The sequence below is a fragment of the Strix aluco genome, chromosome 3 (assembly GCF_031877795.1).
Source record: "Strix aluco isolate bStrAlu1 chromosome 3, bStrAlu1.hap1, whole genome shotgun sequence".
NCBI lineage: Eukaryota > Metazoa > Chordata > Aves > Strigiformes > Strigidae > Strix > Strix aluco.
In genome coordinates, this window is record NC_133933.1 from 23,866,169 (window position 1) to 23,888,836 (window position 22,668).

At 49.2% G+C, this 22,668-nt stretch overlaps 1 protein-coding gene across 3 annotated transcripts in view; it reads left to right on the plus strand.

Annotated features, from left to right (window-relative positions):
• Positions 1-15,841: 15,841 nt before the first annotated feature.
• Positions 15,842-22,668, plus strand: part of PARP1 (poly(ADP-ribose) polymerase 1) — a 34,923-nt gene continuing 28,096 nt past the window's right edge. Inside the window, exons 1-4 of one of the 3 annotated variants that reach the window (XM_074817768.1) lie at positions 15,842-16,034; positions 19,731-19,893; positions 20,778-20,896; positions 21,840-22,054. In XM_074817768.1, coding sequence (XP_074673869.1) covers positions 15,915-16,034; positions 19,731-19,893; positions 20,778-20,896; positions 21,840-22,054 — 617 coding nt within the window. In that variant the 5' untranslated portion in view covers positions 15,842-15,914. Of the gene's footprint in view, positions 16,035-16,606; positions 16,729-18,679; positions 18,797-19,730; positions 19,894-20,777; positions 20,897-21,839; positions 22,055-22,668 lie in introns of those variants that run through there. The other 2 variants (XM_074817770.1, XM_074817769.1) reach the window with 2 other exon arrangements.

Consider the following 22,668-nt stretch of genomic DNA (forward strand, 5'->3'; position numbering starts at 1 on the left):
CTTGATCTGTAAAGCTGGGGAATTATTCTGCTGGGGAAAAAATGCAAAATATTGATTGCATGCAATTGGCAGGTTTCCCTGACTTCTGGACAGGAGCAAGCCACAGGCCTGCCAGATTCAGTGTTTCTTTGAATGGAGTGTGCGGGTGCTGGAGGTAGTGGGTGCTGGAGGCAGTTTCCTCATCACTCAGAGCCCTTCAGGACGGACTGGATGGAAAAAGCTCCTTTCAGACATAATATCACCTATGCAATCACATAGCAGAGCTACACCAAGACAAATCCTTTCCTACGTATGGGCAGGGAAGGGAGACAGGGTCTGCCTCTTGACAAGCATCTCTGTGAGTCGAGATTTCCTCTGCAAGCCAATATGGAAACTATTGCCTGACATTAAATATTCCTTTTTAAAGCGAGTACAGCTTTAAAGCTGGAAAAAGAAGTCAATTAGAGCCTCTTGCAAAGGAAAGAAAAAAGTATATTAGCTAAAGCAGTGACATTTCCTTTTGATAGAAAGCTGGTGTTTCCAAGAGTCTGAGATAAAGGCTAATAGGCAGTAACCAAAGAACACAGGAACCAGTCCTTATGCAATGCCTCTCCCGTCTGTTCAGCACAAATCCATGTGATCTTTACCATTAAGCAATGGAATTTAGCTTCATCCCACAAAAAAAATCTCTTGAAGTACATGAGAATTGTGTCCAGGCCACAAGCTTTCTCTCTGGGCTCACGGGAACATTGCCCCACAGTCAAGCTACATTCAGATGTAGAGTTTGTTTTAGCCTGCTGTAAAACCAGCCACCAGCCATAACTGTAGATGTTGGAGCTTGAGGAGATCTTGGAGCTTGAGGAGGTAATAGAGCCTGAGCCCCAAACTCAAATTTGTTTCTAAGATGTGGAGAAAGTGCCACTCTGCAGCCCAGGTCCATATCTTAGGTTGTCCTTCATCTTTCTCTTTCTCTTTTCTCTATGTTCCTATTATGTTCCTTTTTATCCTCCTCCTAGTTCTCCACTTACTTATCTGCTGGTATTTTTTTCTGTAGCATCTTATTCTTTCACAATTTCATAGAACCATAGAATGGTGTGGGTTGGAAGGGACCTTAAAGATTGTCTAGTTCCAACCCCCTGCCATGGGCAGGGACACCTTCCACTAGACCAGGCTGCTCAAAGCCCTGTCCAACCTGGCCTTGAACACTGCCAGGGAGGGGGCAGCCACCACTGCTCTGGGCAACCTGGGCCAGTGTCTCACCGCCCTCACAGTAAAGAATTTCTTCCTCATATTGAATTGAAATTTACCCTCTTTCAGTTTAAAACTGTTACACCTCATCTTATCACTACATGCCCTTGTAAAACATCCTTCCCCATGTTTTCTGCAGGCCTTTATGTACTGGAAGGCCGCTATAAGCTGGAGCCTTCTCTCTGAAGCCTTCTCTTCCCCAGGCTGAACAACCCCAACTCTCTCAGCCTGTCCTCATAACGGGGGTGCTCCAGCCCCCTGATCATCTTTGTGGCCTCCTCTGGACCCACTCAAGCAGGTCCATGTCCTCCTTATGTTGGGGGCCCCAGAGCTGGACACAGCACTGCAGGTGGGGTCTCACAAGAGCGGAGTAGAGGGGGAGAATCCCCTCCCTCGACCTGCTGGCCACACTTCTCTTGATGCAGCCCAGGATACAAGTGTCTTTCTGGGCTGTGAGCGCACATTGCTGGCTCACAGTCAGTTTCCATTCACTAATAGCCTCAAGTCCTTCTCCTCAGTGTTGCTCTCAATCCACTTTTTGCCCAGCCTGGATTTGTGTATGGGATTGTCCCAACGCATATGCAGGACTTTGCACTTGGCCTTGTTGAATTTCATATTGCCAATACTAAAACACCTATTTCTAAAAGTCAGAGGTGACAATTTCTTACTCCAAAAAGCATTGAATCTAATGTAGGAGGAATGCTGTATTAGAACTGAGTTTTCTGGACAAAACTCACTAGATGAAGTAGAATCTCTTGTTTTGGTGCCAGCACTGACCTTTTGATTACACTTGTTATGTGCAAATAGAAAAAGTGCAGAGCACAGCATCCACAGGTATTGCATCACAGATGGGGGTCAGGTTCACAAAGGGAAGCAGCTTCTTGAGCTAAGTGGGCTCCATACTCCACTTGGATGCAAAGAAATGTTTGCAGTGTGACCCAGTGCCCTGTTGCTGGGGGAAGAGCTCAGGCACCAGCTGCCCTCCTGTCTCACAGACAGTAAGCAGAGACCTGGGAGTGGAGAGCTAATCACCAGCATCCTTAACCCCTTCAGGCCTGGCAGACACCTCTTTTTCAGTCACGGGTATGGTATTGGCACTTGTCTTTTGCTGTCAGATCTCTGCTGCTGCCCAGCAAATCAGGCCTTGAAAAATTGTTTGGCTGATTTAGTGCAGCACTGTGTGCAAAACAGCAGCTTCTCCCAGGGCTGTGACTTGTTATGAAACTTGTGTGTATATCTTCTTCACTTTGCATATGTAAAGAGGAAGCAGACTTACAGTCATGGTGTGCTGAAATGCAGAGAGGGTAAGGACTTGTAACTGTGCACCAGCCACTTTGACTTGAAGTGGGGGTATTGGTGAAGCCAAACCTTTGGTGAGAAAGGATTCACACCCAGCAAGACTCGTCAGATGTGAGAAACCAGAAAGAAATGCCCTGCCAGAGTCTTTCCTTGGCAATGCATCTGCTGCACTTGTGCAGTGCCTGGGGGATGGCCGGCTGTGGAGCCTTACAGCATGTCTTGTGCTCCAAGATCTCTGCCCACACTCTGAATGCTGGGGCGGGGGAGGCCGATATGTGTGTGCCAATAGCTACTTTGAACAAGCAAACACCACGAGGTTTATTCCTTTGGCTGCTTCGCTCATCCCAACGAGTGTTACACAGAGTGTCAGTGTCCTGTGCTGTAAGACTGTGTATTACAAAATATTTTCAGTGCAGAGTCTACCTCGTAAAATTGATCCAGCCAGTGGGATGCACTGGCTTCCTGTGAGGAGTACTATGGTTTTTCTCCTTGTGGAGCAGGTGCAGAAATCTGAGCCCAGAAATGGCAGGAGCCAGGCAAGGGCTCAGGACCACTTCTCTGTGCTGCCAACTGCAAGCAGAATGGGTGACTCCATGGTTTTTGAGGTTGCCTATTAAGGGACAGCCCCCATCCCATAAGTTTGTAGAGCAGGACTGTGCCTGTTCCACTCAGTAAGCATGTGAGCCTGGGGTTAAGGTCTGGGGCAGTAGAGCCCACAAAGAAGGGGAGGACTTCAGCCCCCCACTGCCTTCTGACTCAAAGCCTCTTGGAGCCATCACAAGGCTGCAGTCCTGGAGCCTCCCCTGCTCAGAAAGATCGGGTTAAATTCCTGACTACGGCCACAGCTGCAGGCTACAGTAGGAATTCCTGAGCCTCATATGGTTAGTCTTCCTACTGTGAAGGTCAGAGGAGCTCAAAAGGGCAGAAACATACTTTCTCCAAGGGTGGGGATTATTTGTAGCTACTTAAAAACAGAGGCTTCTGCTGCTTGTAAAGCAAGCTAAAGAAGCTGCCTTCAATGGGCTTTCCTCCTCACCCATGCATGAGATGTCCAAACAAACATTTGGAAACCTCTGGAGTTGTATCAGGCAGTCCAGTTCCTTCAGGCAACACTGCTCTGGTTGTGAGTTCAGGCAATTTCTGGTTTGAATACCCAATGGATTTTTTTTCTAATCTTCTTTATAGGAAACACTAATTAGCCTCAATCAAGAGTAAAGAATCTGATGCTTCATCCTCTGGCACTGCATGTTCCTTGATTGAAAAGAGACAAGATGGTGTTTGTGTCTTTCCTCCATGACAAAGAAAAGCTTGAGTGGGATTTAAAACCCGGTGTGAAAACACTTTGCTGAGAAAGTCACTGGAAGTCAGAAAGCCATCCAGAACAGCTGAGGCCACCAGGGAGGGAACTGAAGGGAAATGGTGATTTCAGCCTCCCTTCAGAAAGCAGCCACAATGTCACCATTGTGTGTGTGCTTTCTGGTTTTAACTATAAAACAGGATGGGGTGAAGCACTTCGCACAAATCTTTATCAGACTCCACTACAATGCGTATTCTGAGCTTGAAATCAGAGACATCCGTGCTTGCATTCACAAACTTGCTGGACATTTTGCCATGCACTTTAGTGTAAAGATCTCATACTCATTCCCTTTCTTAAAAACTGATCTTACAAAATGATGAACAGCCTCAAATTCCATTAAGCTCAATGCATGTGCTCAGCTACTGGCAGGATTTGGTCCCTGTGCTTGTACATAGTTCATGACTCTTTCTCCTTGGTGACATGTCAAATGACAAATTACCCCATTGGTTCTCCACCAGGAATACAAGAATTACTTCTCCTTTAAAGAAGATGTGGAAATTACTACTTTTTTCCATGTACTGCTAACAGGCTTCATAACAGAGTCAGAGATTGGGTAAGTGGAAAGGGACCACTGCTGGCCCCTGCTCAAATCAAGTCCAGCAAGAGCGGGTTGCTCAGGGCCTCATCCAGCTGAGTTTTTAATATCTCCAAGAATAGAGATCCTACAGCTTCCCTGGACACTGTTCCAGTGCTTCATCACACTCTTGATAATCCTGTTTTCCTGCTATCAAAGTCATAATCTCTTGTGTTTCAAATTGTCTCTATTGCCTTTCATCCTTCTGCTGTACACCTCTCTGAAAGGTCTGGCTCCATTTTCTCTAAACATTCCCAATTAACAGAATTTGAGTCACAGAAGAAAAAAAGATGGGCAGAGTTGCAGAATGCCTTTCCAGACTGAGACTTCAGATATTACAACTCCAGGGGAATTAGTCTGAGCTACTGGTTCGGATGACCTTTAAGTGAGGAACAAAAATCTACAAAAGTCATGTTTGATCTGAGAGTCAAACAACGCTCAGAGCTTTGCACAGATCAAGGAATTCAGACCAGATGTGTCACTAAGAAGAGCCAAAGGGAAACTCCTCTCCAAACAAGTTTCCAAATAAATTGTCCAATTTTCTTTTGAAAAAGCCTGTGAGTGACCCAACACTTTGTGGTGGTCATAGCTGAGATGGCCTTTTGTCCTTCCAGGTGGATTTGATATGTGATGTTAAGTGCTGCTCCCCTCAGGAATGCAGATCCCCTTAAAACTGGTTGGTGTAATGAGTCAAAACCAAAGACGGAGTAAAAGGCTGCAATTCTGTCAATGTGTTCAGGCTTCAAGGTCAGGTCTGAATTTGCCTCACTGCATTGATCACCTGGTAGCAATGGCAGCAATGTGGGATCATAAGAGTAACATCTGTGAAAGAGGAAGCCTTAAAGAACTGTGAATAAAAGGTCTCTTGGGAACTGCACTCTCAAGTATCTGAAGAGCTGTAGTAAGTCTCTTCTCCTGTTGAAGCTCACAATTTGGGTACTAGTGTCACCTCAACAGATAACTGTGTAATACAAAGTTATGAAGAAAATATATGTTGGGTGTCAGACTTAAGAACCCACCAGATACATCAGGTGTTTAAATCTAGACAGGCATATAAGACCCATGCACAGGAGTGAGTTCAGAAACATTGCTGAATCAGGACTAGGGAGGGCAGAAAGCTTTGCAAGCTGATCTTTTTTTTTAAATCAGTGGCATCTGAAAACTAGAGGATACATCAGTCTAAAGGTCTTCATTTTCCTTATAGGAGCTAAAAAAACACATGCCACTAACCACACAGGCACTGGAGAAAAATTCAGTGCCTGTTTTAGCAGCAGGGCTACAGTTCATCAACACGTTTCAGTGGTGATACCACAGCAGCCTCAGTGTGGCCAGGAGAACTGATGATATACAGAAATGGCATCGGCTGCTTCACCATGGCACTGCCACCATCCGCCCTCGCGTGACAGCTCTGCCCCCGTGTGCCAGACGCTGCAGACTGGCTGTGACCAGCACAACTGACACCAAACTTCCTCAGAGCAGCTCCGGGCTCAGTGTGCGTATCCAAGTCATGCAGGTAGGAGCAACTGTGCGGGGCTGCTTTGCACCAGGATCCTCCCTGGCCAGGATGCTCGGACAACTGAGGGGTCAGGCTGCCAAAATAGAGATGCAGCATGAAAGCTGGTGTAAACCAAAGTGCTGCTATACTTTTTTTTTTTTTTTTTTTAGTTTGTCCTGAGAAGCATACTCTGTCATGTACTGGCCTATTTTGATTCCTGGGGATGTGAATAGAAATATGACGCATGATAACTAATTAAGACTAGTTGCAGAACGATTAAACTAAACAGTGTTTTCCTTTGGGAGAACCATGAGTGTTTCATGCCCTAGATAATTGATTTTCATATGCTTTCCCTTGGCTAGGAAATGCAAGTTTCTTGCTACATGTTCCCTGCTGGTTTTGGTCACTGAATTCTTGATGTCAGAGAAGGAGATAATGAAAGTTATCATATCCCATTCACTCCTACAGACTCTTGGTTCTGTGGGGGGTCTGAGCATTACTTCCCATCAGCAGTAATGATAATGGGTCTCACTTAATGAGCAGCCACTGAAATAAGCATGCACCTGACAACAAATTAGCAACTACAGATGCAACCCTGGGAAGAGGAGACCATAGGACTCCAGGATCTCTCCCAGAGGTCATTGATTTGTTGGTCCTTTAATGAAACAGAGGATTATTGGCACTGGTCCCTGCAACTAGCTGCTTCTGTTAATGAGACACTGTAAAGGAGGGAGGACCATGCTTTCCAAAAGCAGTTTGTGAAATGTAACTGTAGACCATGGGATCAGGCTGACACAGCAGAGGGGACATGACCTGAGGAGGCTGAGAATAGCAATGAGTCCTCTGCCAAAGCTGCCTCTGGGGCAGGCGGGAATAACTCCCTTATTCAGACAGAGCAAAAGCAGGGATAAGGCAAAGTACCTGTAAACAAGACCTGGTGAGCAAACTTGGAGCCTTCCACTTTGAGAAATGCCAAAGCCAGTTTCTCTGCAGCAGCAGCCACTGCCGGTGCCTCAAGGCAGGCAAGAGTTGCTTGTCCTCTGCATCACCCTCCACAGCACTGGACCATGGCCAGTGAGTGGTGTGGGAAGTCAGGGCCATATAAGCTCCCCCCCCCATAGGTAATTGAAAGTTGTTTGTAACCAAAATTAGCTGCCAGCAGCTGAACATGTGCTAAGCCTCATGAAGTGGGTACCTGGTCTCAGCTCACTTGCAGAAGGGACATATCCACTTCTCGGCACCAATGGCACAGCCAGCTCTGGCTGCCCATGACCTCAGCAAAGAGGTTCCCCTCCTACCCCTATTAAGAGGTCAGGGTTCCCAGGAATAGGATTCATTGGTGGCAAAACTGGCCTTGTACTGCCCCCATGGAGTTTTTCTCTGGGTGAACAGAGGACTTGTTCCCAGGGCTGCTGATCCTCTGTTAAAGCTCCCTTAGCAGCTGGAGAGATTGCTGCAGCTTTACTGAAAACTAACATCTTCCTCTGAAATAAATGTGTCGCCTTTGGCTGGACTGATGTATTTATCGAGCAGTCACTTTCATCATTGCTTTCTTTGATTTATGCCATATATTATCACTGTCCTGTATGCTTTAGCTCTCTGGTGTGCTTTATGTATGCTTTGTCTACAAACACAGTGCAAACAAAGTTAATCTGATTGTACCTGGTTTGCTCTAATTAGAGCAACACTGAAGTGTGGGTACCCAGTGTTGACATTGTTCTCTCAGATCAGGAGAGCAGACATCAGGACTCCTGGGTTCTGCTTCCAGCCTTCCCTCTCTATGCAATCACTACAGAGTAAACTGTGTAAATGGGTTCTCTAGAATTAGAACCCTGAATAAATGCAAGACACCTAAATTAGTGGAGGAATATTTTGCAGATTTGTGAATACAGCAGATGCTCTTAAAAAAGTTCATTTTTATTAGGGCAAAGAAACCAATTATCCTTTAAGGAATTCCCTAACAGTTATTAGTCAAAAAGGAAGACTAAGATTCCCTATCAGGAATATACAATTTAAAAGAAGACTGTCAAGAAAAAATCCATACCTGGAGATATTTATTGACACGAACTTGTGCGATTGTAATAGTCAGAGCTGAGAAATGCTTCAGAAAGCAAACTTGGTCAGATAGATGGTCAATGCTCCTCATTGTAGCATTTTATATAAGCAGTTCACAGTTTTCTGAAACCAGCCAATTACAGAGGAGCTAGACTGGCTTTTTACCAAGTTATTACCCAGGCAGAAATATTTAGCTCTTGTAAAGAAGTGTAAGCAATGCCGAGCTCTTAGCTAAACCTGGGGTCCTATAGACAGGAAGCATCTTGCAGCTTTTTGGCAACTGAGAAAAAAGAGCATACAAAGTTTCTGGGACTGGACACCTTTGTGTCTGAAGGCAACTGAAAATGAGAGTGAGCCTGTGAGGAAAGTGATGAGGACAGGTCTGTCCAGTGCAATAGGAAACCTCTTCATCAAGAGGCAAGGGAGATGAATTATGGTGTAGTGTAGCCTCCACTGTCACCACTCATTTGTTGCACTTCATGAATTACTGAAATTAGTCACATAATGGGTACTCAAAGACCTGAAAAAACATCCTGCTGCTCACTTGGGCAGAACTGCAGAGTGGCTGAGCAAATGCATGTTTGGCCTTTGCCAGTGTGGGTACAAGCAAAGCAAAGTCTGTCTTCAGCTGGGCTGGGAAAGCAAGGTCTCAACTGTTTGTGTCCATCAAAATCAGATGGGATTTAGATTTTGGATAAATTAAAGGGACTAGCTGGGTCGGTAGCCTGACATGTTTCAATTCCATGTGCAGTTTCACTGCTTTTTAACAGAATGCAGGATGCTGTAAGAAATCACCATGTCAGAGATGCATTTGTTTTGGAGGCAGGTGATACCTGTGGAAGGGGCCCATAGATCTGTGCAGCCTGAATCTACCACAAAGCATGCACAAGACAGTGCAAATGTCATTTTCTTCTGTAACCCATTAGCGCAATGCTACTCAGAGTGTCATTGGCTACTCTGTCCCTTTAGCCCTCTGGCTCTTCTTTTTTGCTTTTCTTTATTCGCTTTCAAGAACCCAAACTGGGAGCCGTATCCAGACTCTCTAGTTGGTATTTTGTGCTGCCCTGTCATGGATTAGGCCCAGTCATCAACAAAGCATCACGCAGCCATTCACTCACCCCTTCCCCCCCAGTGCTGGGAAGGGGAAAATGAAGAAAAAGACTTGGGAATCAAGATAAGGACAGGGAGGGGTGTCTCACCCATTATGGTCATGGGCAAAAAACAGGCTCATTAGGGGAAGAAAAAGAACATCACTCTAATTCAAAACACTAACGACAACAACATTTAACAGACAGAATGGGACAGTGAGAAGTGTTACCATATCTTAAAAACACCTCCCCCCTCCCATCCCTTCTTTCCAGGCTCAGGTTTGTTCTCAATATCTCTACCTCCTCCCCCCAGCAGTGCAGGGGCAGGGGATGGGGATGCAATCAGCTCCACTGCTTCTTCCTGCAAGGGGGAGGAAGGGAAGCACTCTTCTGCATTCTTCACCCTGCTCCACATGGCATCCCTCTCATGGGAAACAGTCCTTCACAAACTTTCTCCATCATGAGTCCTCCCCACGGGATGCATTCTTCTCGAGATGCTCCAGCATGGGTCACCCCCTCGTGCTGCAGTCCTCCCAGTGCTGAACTACAACGGCGAGGGCTTCTTCTTCCCACAGAGTCCTGGGGGTCCTCCACAGGCCACAGGTGAATCTCTGCTCCACTGGTGACCTCCACTGGTGACCACGGCACGGGGGGCAGCCCTGCCGTCTCACCACGGGATACAGGGGGGTCTCTGCTCAGGGTCACCTCCCCCCCTTCCTCCTCCGTCCTTCCACTGACCTTGGTGTTTGCATCGGTGTCCTTCTGCTAACTCCTCCTCATAAGTCCCAACCCCCTTCCAGGTTCCCCTTCTTAAATACATTACCACAGAGGCACAGCCACCGTTGCTAATTGGCTCAGCCTTGGCCAGAGACAGGTCCGATTTGGAGCCAGGGGAACTTTTGAGAAGCTTCTCACAGGGGCCACTGCTGTAGCCCCCTCCCCTCCTACCAAAAACCCCACCACATAAACCCAACACAGGTCCAATATGTATTTTGGTAGTTGTGCTGGGCCAAAGGATACCCAGACTGCTGGCACAGGTAGGGCAGGTATTTGCCACCCCAGGGGTGCAGTTCTCTGCCATGGCACCAGAGTAGCATGGTGCTCTAGTCAGGAGTCACAGCTTGGTTTCAAGTCTATGTGGAGACAAGATGGTTTTGATATTAGATCTTCAGATGGGTAAACTGCCAGCCTTAACGAAACTCCTTCTCCATAATGCTATAGCTGGGGACTGGCATATACAGATCTCAGAGCATGAACTTTCCAACTCTCTCTCCCGGTTCCTGCTCTTGAACATTTCCACTGTTGCAGCTGGTGCTTCATTCCTTTAGCAGCAAAGGTTTTTTATGAGTGGCATCCACACAGGCAGGATGCTTAACAGCCGCACTGCACCACATGGGGAAAGATGGTGCTTGGGAACTCGGGTGGGGGAACAAGCTTCTGGGCAGCATCCACACAAAAACATAGCAAGGTAGCCCAAGAAGGAGTTTGCCGTGATTTTTCATGAACTCTGCCCAAGGCTGACCATATGGCTGTGGGATTACCCCAGGATTTGGGAGACCTGCAATCTGCTTTTTGCTTGGATGTGATTTCTTATTCTTGTTGGCAGGTACCAGAAATCAAGAATGGACCACAGCTGCCCATTCAGCGAGTGCTCATCCATCTCCAACTCACTGGACTGAGTGTTTCAAAGGAAGGCCCCACAGTGAGACTGAGGATCATCTCTTCTCCGTGTTATGTCTCCTCATGACTATCATTAATTAGGTATGGGCTTAATCTCCAAAGCTCAATGTTTTATGTCCCTTTTAACATTTGCAGTTAGGAGAACTCTAAATAATTTCTTTCAGCATTACTTTACCACAACATCTGCCTTTGGCTATATACTCTGTGGTTTAATTAACCTGCCATGAGAACAAATTTCCTTTTACCCTTTTTTAATTTCCCACTCCCTAATTTCATCAAATAGTCATTTGTGCCTCAGTTGCCACATGGGGACTGTAAAACAGGGATAATGGCACAGTCCTTCCTATACAGGGATAATGTCAGAGTGAATAACCTCAGAGCCTGGCAAGCACCAAGATACTAACTATGGCAAGTACTGTGGCTGCACTCAGCTCTCTGCCACTGACTTCAGACTATGATCTTCTCTAGACTCAGGATGTGTAAGTCACACCATTGTTACATTACCACTGAATTTACTGAGAGAAGGCTGCTCAGTTAAGCTCCCAGTCAGTCTGAAATGCTGCTTCTTCTCTATCACCCCTCCTTCCTTGCGTCTTCCCACATCTGTTTTCCCAGGCATCTGGAAAGCTGAAAAAACAGGTTTATTTAAAGAAGCTTTCTAAAGAATAGAGGAACCATCAGAACTGCTTCCCAGAGAGCTCTGTGCTGGTCTGTAATGCAAAATTGCTCAGGAGGTCTGAGAAGGAAGTCAGCTCTGGGTGCCAAAACTTCACCTCTGTCCTATGGGAACACTCTAAACTCAGTTTAAGAGATTGCATATGTTAATTATCATACAGGAAAGAGGAGCCATGGGAGATTATTAAGCTATTCAAAACATTTTTTAGAACTCCCAGACAGGAAGATAAGCCTTCTGATTTATTCAGTGGAAAGAAAAGACAATATGACGCTCAGTTAGATGTGGGGTGCATGATCTTGCATCCCTTTCCCAGTGGTGTAGTGTTGCTGATGTCAATGGGATGATCACTAACATAAGTAAGGAGGGCACAGCTGAGCCATGGCAGTCGTTGCCCGTAGCCTACTGCCTAAATGCAAACAGGGCCATACCAGCCATACTGATTATGTGCAGCGGCATGAAAGAAGTGGATCATCAATATAGACAGGATAACCTAGCACTGAACATGGGTTTTTGTTACAAAACTCTCAAGCTGTCCAATATCAAAAGCCAGATAATATAAAGTCTCCCCCCGCAACAAATCCAGACTTGAGCAAAACCAGTTCTGACTCCCCTACAGGCTATAAGCAATAATGTTCCCTATATACGTACAACATTTTCTCACCCTTTATGAGATGCTCAGCGGGGTAGAAATGTTGTAGGAAGGCATCTCAAGCATGTGTCAGAAATGGAGCCCAAAGCAACACAGTCTGGAAGATTTAGCGCTCAGGGTACTGTCAGCACAATGTGAGGGGAAGCATTTGGTCCTGTGACACTGAAGAGATATCTTATGGCTTCCTAGTACTGGGAGTTTGACCTGCTTCCCTCTGGCTTTCAGAGGAATCTAATGCAAGATGGCCCAGAAAGGAAAAGACAATTTTCTGTGGTGCCCTGAAGTCACAAGACAGGCACCTGAACGCTTGGCGTTGAGTTTCACATCGTGAGTCATTCAAAACTGTCAGAGCTGGGGTTTCTTGGGTTGCTCTTTTTTTCTCTGCTGGTTTTTTGGGTTTTGCCTCTGAAGGTCAGGAATTGCTGGGGGCATCATAAAGGTGAGATTCCTATGTAATCACATGACTCCAGAAACAGAGGCTTTAAGAAAAATACCAAATATCCTGACATTTATGATGCACCCTGCAAATCAGACCCTCTGATAAGGTCCCCTCCCTCACCTATGCTCCTGTCTGCAGTGCGGCCAGCTATGGGGGCCCATAGTCGCATGTGTGATATGGGTTTTTCCTGGCAAGTACCACATTGTAAGCACCAGCAGCCAGTTTGGCATCTCAGCGTCAGTATTTGGAGATAAACAAAACCTATCTCTAAGGATTTTTTGTGCTGTAACCCACGATTTCTGCTCTGGTAGCAGAGAGCTAAAACAAACCATTGGTCTCACATGTCTGCGCAGCACTTGTCATCCAACGGGATCCCAAAAGTCAGCAGTCCACTGAGATGGGAATATTATTAGAAAGGGATGTAGACAAGCCTGCATGGGATCATAAAAATATTTCCTTTTTTAACTGCCTCTGCTCTTGCTGCAGCCTCTAGTAAAACCCAGCAGCCAAATACCGGGGCTCTTGAAACACCGGATTTACTTAAAGGGACGGTCCCCCAGGAAACTGGCCTTGAAGATGCCATTTTTCACAGCTGCCACCAGAGCATTCTCTGCTTTGTAACAAAATCTAGCATCCTCGACACTGTTTGTGTTCCTGAGGGCCCTGTGTGAGCACTAACTCACTGGTCCCCCACTGCTCTGGGAGAGGGGAAGGGATGTGTTGTGATCCACATGTCACACTTGGGAAACAGACACAGAGCGAGCCAGGTCCGATGAGATCAATAGATTTATGAAAGGGATTAACGTGATTTGGCAACTCCAGCGCCACAAATGAGGCTGACAGTTTGTCTACAGAGGAAATTACATTGCAATAAAAAGAATCACAACAATGTAATTCCGTTTGTGTAGATATTCCTGTTTCAAAGCAAGACTTACAGCAGTTATAACCATACAAACTCCTGTACACATTCTCAAAGTAAGGTTGAAAAGGTAAAGCACCCAGAGCTTTGAACCTGATCCTTCCAAGCAGTGTGTTTGAGCCCATTCATACAGAAGAAGCACCTACCCCTTTTAAAAAAGAAAATCCACTAAACCCCATTTATTTCGTGGTTTGCATTCACAACCAAAAAAACGTGGCTAAACTTCGAACAGCCATTTGTTACTGTCATTCTTTGCTTCTTTTCATGCTTGCATGCCTGTGAATGTCTGTGTATGGTTCTGTAGACTACTTCATGATATCTTACAGATCCCCTGCTGGTCTCTAGGCTGCAGGCTGTGGAGCAGAGCTTTGGTATTTAGACAGGGCTGCTTTTCCTTAGAAGTGGAAATGGCCCCAACCGGAGGAAACACTAACAAGAAGCCATTTCTCTTTTGCTCGAGCCCTATAAATAAATACCATATAAACAAAAGAGTATTTTCAGAGAAACTGGACAAATTCTTGGAAGAAAAATTCCCCCCAGGCTGATGGCATGCAGGAAATCCCTGAGCCACAAATCTCAGGAGGCTGGGAAATATTTGGGAGAGCAAGTACTGCTTGCTTGGCCTTTCTTATGTCAGCTCCTGTCAGACGGTCACAGGGAGAGGCAGGACCCGAGTTAAAGAGGCCAATGACTTGACTCTTGTGAGTCAACCCTTATTTGTGTGTAATTTGCTTTTCTCTTGGAAAACCTTGGACGGAGCAGGGTGGCAGTAGGTTTGCTGAAATGGGTGAATGCAACTCCACACTTCACCGCTAGTCACCTTCAAACTGGGGAAAGCCCCTGGCAGACCTGCCGGGCAGCGTGGGGAGCAACCGCCTCCGGCCCCTGGCCAGGTCATCTAGATGAGCTCTCCTGGGACTTTCACTTTTCTCCAGTGTGAGAGTAAAAGCGCCCATCTGCCTCTGAACCACTGGTGTCTGGTTCAAGAACTCCTGTAAGACATAATTAGAAACAGCGAAGACGCTGCTGTATAGAGCATCTGCATCTGACTGTGTGTACGCAGCACCATCTAGTGCTTTACAGAGATTATTTTTTTTTCCCCCCCCTGCTTCCCCAGACCTGTAGTGCCGTATTCAGGGTACACCCTTTCACCGCTGCTGGTCTGGAGGCTGTTGGAGAGTGAACGCTGCGTACGCTCATAGCAAATGTGTGCCAACCTGGGAGAGGGGACGTGCAAGGTGAGCGGAGCAGTAACATCCCAGGTCATGCAGGTTTGCTGAGATGCCGGTGAGCAACTCCGACCCATACCCGCGAGGTCTCTGAGGCCCACCCGCGATGGAACATCCCGCTTTAGTTGAACCCTAATGCCAGAATCACTGTAAAACTAATGACAAGGACTCAGCAAGGGTTTGGAATAGCTTCAGTGATCTCCTCTTCCTTTCTCCAGTGAAGCTACAGAGCCAATGCCCTCTGCTGATACTAGAGGATATTACCTCCTGTAAGCGAGAAAAAGCCAAGATTTAACCAATCGAGGAACTCTTCTGCTTTCTTCAGCACCCATAGTGTTATCCCAGGGACTGGAGGAATCTCCTCCCGGGGAGTGAAACCACCCGGCCAGCCCCTGGCCGAGGCACGGCTGCTAAGCCCAGGCTCTCCCGGGACCTGGGCAGCCCTCGCCGCGGGGGGCTCTACCCGGGCGGGGCGCCCACTTCAGGCAGCGGCACCAGCCCGTCCCTGTCCGGACACAACCGCCCCGCTTCCCTCCTCCTGCGGGGCTCCTCCCTGCAGGCTCCCCACAGACGGGGGGTGCCGGGCAGAAAGCTGGGCGCCGCCTGTCCTCAGGGGGGCGATTGCACCCCCCCGCAGCCCCCGCCGCGGCTCTGCACGCCAGGGAGCGCGGCCGGACACGCCGCCTCCGCACTGGGGGGCCGGGGCGGGCCGGGGCGGGGCGGGCCCGCAGGCGGGCGGCGGCTTTGCCCGGTGTTCGCTACAGGCCCCGTCCTCAGCCTTGGGCGCTGGCGGGTCCCTGCAGCTGCGCCAGATACACTGCTGGGCCCGGGGCGCCCTGAGGGACGGGGCGGCGCCGGGAGAAGCCGGTCGCCGTGCTGCGCCCCGGTGCTTTTACCGAGCCGGCTTCTGGCGGCGGCGGCGGCCGGGGCGGGAGGCGGAGGGGCCGCAGGGGCCCAGCCCCGGGGGCAGAGCGGTCCCGCCGCCACGTGACCCGCCGCCGCCCCCCGCCCCCTATTGATACACTGTAGCAAACCGGAACGTTCCAGGCGCCGCCAGGCGCGCCCAATCGCTGCCCGAGCGGCAGATCCGGCTGGGCCGCTGAGGCGGGGGTGGGCGCTCGGCGCTCGGCTAGCGCTCCCGCCGGCGGGTGCGGTGGGGGTGGAGCGCGGGGCGGCGGGTGCGCGGCGCGGGGCGGTTCCGTGGCGGCGGGAGCGGCGGCGGCGGCGATGGCGGAGCCGGCGGAGAAGCTGTACCGGGCGGAGTACGCCAAGAGCGGCCGCGCCTCCTGCAAGAAGTGCGGCGAGAGCATCGCCAAGGACTCGCTGCGCCTGGCCCTCATGGTGCAGGTACCGCGTGGCGGGGCCTGGGCCGGCAGCGGGGCGGGCTGGCCGCGCGGCTCCGCACCGCACCGGGGCTCCCCGCGCCCGCCGCGGCGGACCGCAGTCCTTCGGCCGGGCCTCTCTCTGCCGCCGCGGCAGCGGGCGCAGCCCATTTTTAGTGCAGGCGCCTTCGCCCGCCGCTCCCGGCGGTTCCCGCAGCCCTCCCCGCCGCCCCCGGGGTGGGGGCTGCGCCCCGCGGCGGCCGGCGCTGTCGGCAGCCGGTGCTGCAAAGGCGCCTGGAGGTGAAGCGGTGCAAAGTTCAGCGTTAAGTGCCTTAGCGGGGGATTGCAGAGCCGGAGGGGTCGGCTCGGGGGCGCTCACAGAGGCTCTTTGTTGTCACCCGCAGAGGGGGGGAGCAGGAGGTGGGCGGAGGAGGGAGGCGAGCTCAGCGGTTCGACTTTCCTGTGCCCCGGGAGGCGTCTGTCACCCGGGGTGTTGCGTCGGGTCGGGGAAATCTCCGCTTGGTGCGCGCTTTGCATACGAGAGGGAAAATCTGAGCCCCGGAACGTGGTAGAGGTCGTGGGTGTCCTCCCCTCCCTTTCCCCTTCCAGCTCGGAGAGCTGCAGGGCTGGCGGTCCGGCTCGGGCTGCCAGCAGCGGGAGGGGGGCTTCCTACAGAACCCCTGGCACCCTGCAGACGTGAGAGGGCGAGCTGGACCGCGGTTAGCGAGCGGAACGCGGGGGGCATGTTTTGTTGTCGGCTGTCCTTAAATTATTTGCCTTTTGGGGAAGAGACTTGCTCGGCTTCCTCTCGAGAGGAAGGGGAGGGTCCCGTCTGGTGATGGAGGGCCGGGAATTTGTGGGGGTTCGCTCGGGCAGGGCGAGGAGCTTCCTCCCTCCAGGCTGTGGGCCTCGGCGAGGGCGAGGAACAGGCGGCCGCAGCCTCCGGGGGGTGCAGGTGGGCAGCGGCCGGGTTGGGGGGTGCTGCTGCGTCTTGTGAAAGATGAGCAGATGCGCAGAGGTGGAGTTACGGAAGGCGGGCGAGGGCGCGGGGGGCGAGCGCTGGAGCTCTGTTGTGCCCCCCCCCCGCCGCCGGAGGAGCCGTTTCTGCGCGGCCGGGAGCCGCTTCTGCCCCTGCGAGAGGCGGCGCTTGGAGACCGGGCGAGGAAGGGCCTGGTCGCCGCTCGCCCGGGGGGCGAGGGGGGGGGGGGGGGGGGCGCTGCCGGGGCAGGGCCGACAGCTCCCCCCGGGTTGGAGGTAGGAGCTGGTTCCCCGGAGGGGAAATACCTGCCTCTGGTTTTGTTCCCCAGAGCTCCCGTCGCCTGGGAAGGATGTTTCAGCGTGCGGTGCCGAGCCGCAGCGTTCGCTCGCACGTGTTCCTGCTGCCTTTTTCTTTTGTTTCTCCTGCTGCCCTCCGTCGCCCGCCCGAGGTGTCTGCTCTGCTCCGCTCCCCCTCCCCTGCTCCGGCTGCTTCTCCTCCGGTTCCCTCACATTTGTTATTCCTCCCTTTAAGCTGATGCGAGGCGGGTTGGCCTTCTTCAGCAGGGGGGCCTGTGGGACAGCAGCGTCCCTTGGTTCAGGGAGTGTGTTTGGTTTTGTAGGGTTGGGTTTATTGAACCATCTCCTGGGGACAGCTGGGACCATGGCATCCCTCACAGAGCTGCTGCCTTTTAGCTAGCCATCTGCCCAAAACTGCTGGTCTTACACCAACCACTTGGATTTTTTTTTTCCCTCCCACAACCTCTTGAATTTACTTGATCTTTCCTGCAAATGGTTCCCTCTCCCCACTGCCAGTTTTTGTCCCAACAAAGCACTTTTCACACCCTGCTGCTGAGCACAGGCCCCCCCCACCCCCAAGGACCCGAATTTCACCAGAGCACCTGGTTCACTTGTTTCCTCTTGGGGAAATCCCCTGCAGAGCCTCGGTGCACTGAGATCTTTTGCAAACTACGCAGAAGAAATTAGAGGGAGGCCCAGACTAAGTCATTAGCGGGATACCATTTCTGCTATAACCGTCCTTTTGTTTTGGCTCTTTAAGTGAAGAGTTCTGAATGAGGGTGGCATGCTCCGTGTTTGACACAGGGTGGACACCCAGGCCCTGCAGGACCAGCGTGGCTTTGACTTTTGTTTCCAGGTGGAACTGAGTAGTTCCTGTTACCTGCATGTGCTGTGTGAAAGCAAATCCGTCTCTCCTTTTTCCACAGTTTGTTTAGGAAACTGTGGTCTAGAGATAGGTGAGCTGAGAGAAGTTGTGTAAACAAGGTTTAGCTCGCCTGGAGATTTCATTTCTCTCCCACACAGAGAAGTCCTCCAGGTGCACAACTCCATGTAGTGAAGATCTGCTCACTGCTTTCATGGTTGTCTTAAAGATTGAGCCAACTCTGCCCCCTTCCACATGCCGCAGTGCCTTGTGCCCACAAAGCCTTTGTCTTAGGGACAGAGCCATGAGGAGTCCTCCAGGAAAACTCCACAAATACGAGCCCAGAGCTTAGGGGTGACCAACTTTCAGTGCTAGAGCTGCGTGTGACTTCCAGACACATTGAGAGCAACCCCAGGGTGGCTGCTGTGTGGCGGTGGTGCTGTGAGAGTAACTGAGTCATCTGAATCCCAGCCTGTGGGAAGAGTCCAGCTGGCAATATCAATGTCCTCCTACAGTTTTGGTTGATGGTTGTAACTGGGGCTCCCGGCTCACCTAGTCCCATGCTGTGGTCTTTGAAGCCTTTTCTTCCTCCTTCCTGATCATGCATGAAACTCTCTGCTGTTTTCAGCTTGGAGATGTCCGTCCTGTTGGTGAGTGATATGTAGAATGCTTTCCTAGGTCGTTAATTCTGTATCATCAGTAATAATCATTATACAATGCTGAGTATTATTAGTACAGCAGTTCTCTGTGTGTGGTACTTGGAGCCAAACCACTATACGGTTATTTTGTCTGATGGGTAACCGAAATGATGCCAGGTTGGTACTTAATGTGTCTGAGTCATAAGCAAGCAAAGCACTTCCACGACGAGGCTGGTGTGAGGCAGGGCATTCTGGAGCTGCGCTTTGGGGAGGACTTGGGTGATGCTTCTGTCCTGATTTGGGCTCTGGTGTTTCCCTTAAATTTTGCCTCTGCCTCTTGCAGCCCCCTCAGGAATTTCTTCAGACCACAGTCCTTGGAGTCGCCCCTCCTGGGCTCTCCAGGGCATGGACAGTTTGTGTAAGGAGTGGCTCTCAAAGGGATTGTGCATTGCGCTCGGAGGTCCGGCAGAGCAAGGCCCGCAGCCTCTTGTGCTGCAGCAGTCTCGAAGGAGGTTGTAGCAGATGAGCTGCGTGCTGTGACACGTCTTTTTTGGCAGCCTCTGTTTTGCTTTACTCGTGGCTACAGATGATCTGATTCTCATAGAGCAGAAACCTCTCCTTGTCTGCTCAGGGTTGGTATAGGCATGCAGAGGCTACGACCTTTCTCTTTCGAGTAAAACAGATGGGCTAAGCAACAGGGTGATGAACTGGTTAAGCTAGGTAAATGGTCCTTCCACGTCTATCCCCTTTGGGACCTTTCTCCAGCAGCTTGTCTGTCATACTAGATTTTCTTCTTAGACTTTGGCCTAAATAGTATTCATATTTAATTTAAAAAAAGATGAAAAAAATCACTTGTGTTTACCCAGATGTTCCTTTTATCTTGGGTTTTTTTTCCCTTGATTCTGTCCGAGTTGCTTCATCTTGGCCTAATGTGCTTTCTTCCTAGTCGCCCATGTTTGATGGCAAAGTCCCTCACTGGCACCACTATAGCTGTTTCTGGAAGCGGGCTCGAATCGTGTCCCATGCGGACATTGACGGCTTCCCTGAGCTCCGGTGGGAAGATCAGGAGAAAATCAAGAAAGCCATTGAAACTGGAGGCCCTGGAGGAGGTAAGCAGAGGTCTCCTGGTGTTTGGAGGTTCAACTGGAACCATGCTCCCTCTTCTCAAGCTGTTATTGTGGTTATTTGATTGCTGTGTCCCTTCAGCAAGCTGGAAGAATTGTTGTGGCATCTCTGCACTCTAGGGCTAGGACGCTGGCAGTGTGATACATGTTATATCAACAAGGGAAAAAGCCAAGTCAGTTAGCAGATGTATTGCCAAGTATTTCTTGTTGTCATGATTGGTGTATTTTGCTTTCAATTCTTTAACATTAAAATAAATGCTGTTGTAGTACGTTGTTTTAATGATACCTTCACTGGTTATGTGTGGTTATGGTGGTGTATGGCCATGGTGGCTCTTTGAAATTGTTACACCGTGAACTAGTGAGTCAGGGGAGCAAGTGAGAAGGGTCTTAAGTACACACCAGTCTAAACTCGCTGCATCTCTGTAAATCAAGGATGCTGGGCAGTTTTAGATTGATGTCTGCCCATTGAAATGTAGTGTACAAAAAATAAAAGCAAACTGGCAGTTGGGAAGAGGAGTTCTGCTTTGAGGCAGAGCTATTTGTGACTCCTGTTACAGTCAGTTCTTCAGTAAGATCTCACTTCATGAAAGAAGTAAAAAGGGTCTGCTCTGTGCACCTTTGAAAATCTTTTAAAATCATTAACTAAGCAATACTGTACAATTGCTACTTGGCTGTTTAAAGAAGTCTTTCTATTTTAAAAGTGCTTTTGAGCATGGACTTCTTAGTTTGCTCTGTAGTCAAATTCTTGACAGGTGAGTTGCTGGAACACAGAGGTTTATTAATCCAGACTGCTAACAATCTGAGACAAAGAATAAGAAAATAAGGGAATGCCTTTTAAAGCAGAACTCTATATTTGCTTTGTTCTCCAGGAAAAGGAGGGGAACAGGAAGGAGGTGGCAAGGCTGAGAAGAGCCTAAATGACTTTGCAGCAGAATATGCCAAGTCTAACAGAAGTACTTGCAAAGGCTGTGAACAGAAAATAGAAAAGGTAAAAAGCTTTTCTTAGTTCTCCATCTCTTGTCTTTTCTCCCACCGGTTCCAATTCAAACAGTGACTTTTGTAATTGCTTCCTGTCTGTCCTGCATATGGAAAGCACTTGCAGAGCTGCATTTCTGTGTCTGAGGAGCAGCTGCATCCTGGGCAGCTGACAGTAAAGGCATTCCTCAGGCATTGTAGCCTGGGCTTCAAATCTTCTGATGCTTCCTTTCACTTGGGTCTTAGAGCAGGTTGGAACACTGCTTGCCAGCTGTGGCAAGAGAGCCACCACTAACTGTAGCCTTTCCTGCTTGTGGCAGCACTGCAGAGGTGTTGGCCTCTTCCTACTCCTCAGCCAGACCAGCTCTGTTTGTGTGCAGTGTATCCTTATTAACTCCATGAAAGCAGACAAAACCAGCAATGCAGCCCTGTAGTTGAACATGCCTTGGTGCACTGTTTTAAAGACAGTTGGCAAAATGAGGCTGTGAGCCTCTAATCGATATGAATAGACCTGCCAGTTGGGTAAGGTTGACAAGGGCCAAACACCAGTGCTGGTGTGCTTGTATCTGAAAAATAATTTGCAGTAAGATGGGGTGAGATCATATTAGCACTGATGCTTGAGTGGTAGGGACATAAAGTTAATTTATATAGTTGCTTGCATGAGGTTTAGTCATGTGAGTTTTGCTCGTTCAAGCTTACTAGGAGTTGGAGTAGAGACTACAGGATTACCCATTTTGAGTGGCTTTTGAACAGAAAACCACCTAAAAAGATGGGGTTTTTTTCAACCTAGAAAGAGTACTGAAGAAAGCAGAGGAGCTGTAGTGAAAGGGTTTGAACAAAAGTTGCAGGCTTTGATAGAGGAACTGTTGCTATTTTAGAGGTGTTGGTAATGTTAACATCCTGCTCTTTCCAGAATGGCCTAACTATTGCTCTTGAGTTGCTTTAATCTACCTCAGGGCCAGATCCGGATTTCCAAGAAGATGGTGCATCCTGAAAAGCCACAGCTGGGAATGATAGATAACTGGTACCACCCGGACTGCTTTGTGAGCCGCCGAGCAGAGCTGGGCTTCCTCCCGGCCTATGGGGCCACCCAGCTCCTGGGCTTCAGCATCTTGAAAGCTGAAGATAAAGAAACTCTGAAGAAGCAGCTCCCGGCTACCAAGACTGAAGGGTATGTAAGAAATTGCATTGTCTAGAGGAGACGTTGCTTGCCTTTAAATACATCCATGATAAATGTTTTGTGACATTGTTGTCTCTGTTAAAAGAATATTGGTCGTAGGAGCATTTGGTCCTTCTGTGACCTTAGGCAGATGACAGCAAACAAATTCCCTGTCCCTGGGAGCGTGCAGTCCTCTTGCCCCCTGTGATTGCCTTGAGAAAATGCAGAGACCAGCAGCTGTGACTTGGAGGACTGATGTAGGGCTTTCAGCCATAAAATAATGCATGCTTAATACAAATGGATGCTGGGCTCTGTGCCTCCTTGTGTGATGCTGTTATCAGTGATGGCTTCTCTGCCTTAACCACTTGTTAGGGAATTGATTTGACATCTCTTATCTATGAGCTACTGATCTGTGACAGACACTGAATCTGATAATAGTGTTTATTGGCCCTGTAGTGCTTACACTTGGATGCCTTTGTTTGCTAAGTCTTTTATGTTACGTCTGAAATTTCATTGACTTGCATTGAAATTTCTAGTGGGGGCTTTTGACAGAACTTGTACTGACAGAGAAGTGCTTCCAGGTGACTTGCTAGCTTTGGTCAGTCTTTCTCTGTTAATGAAGGCTT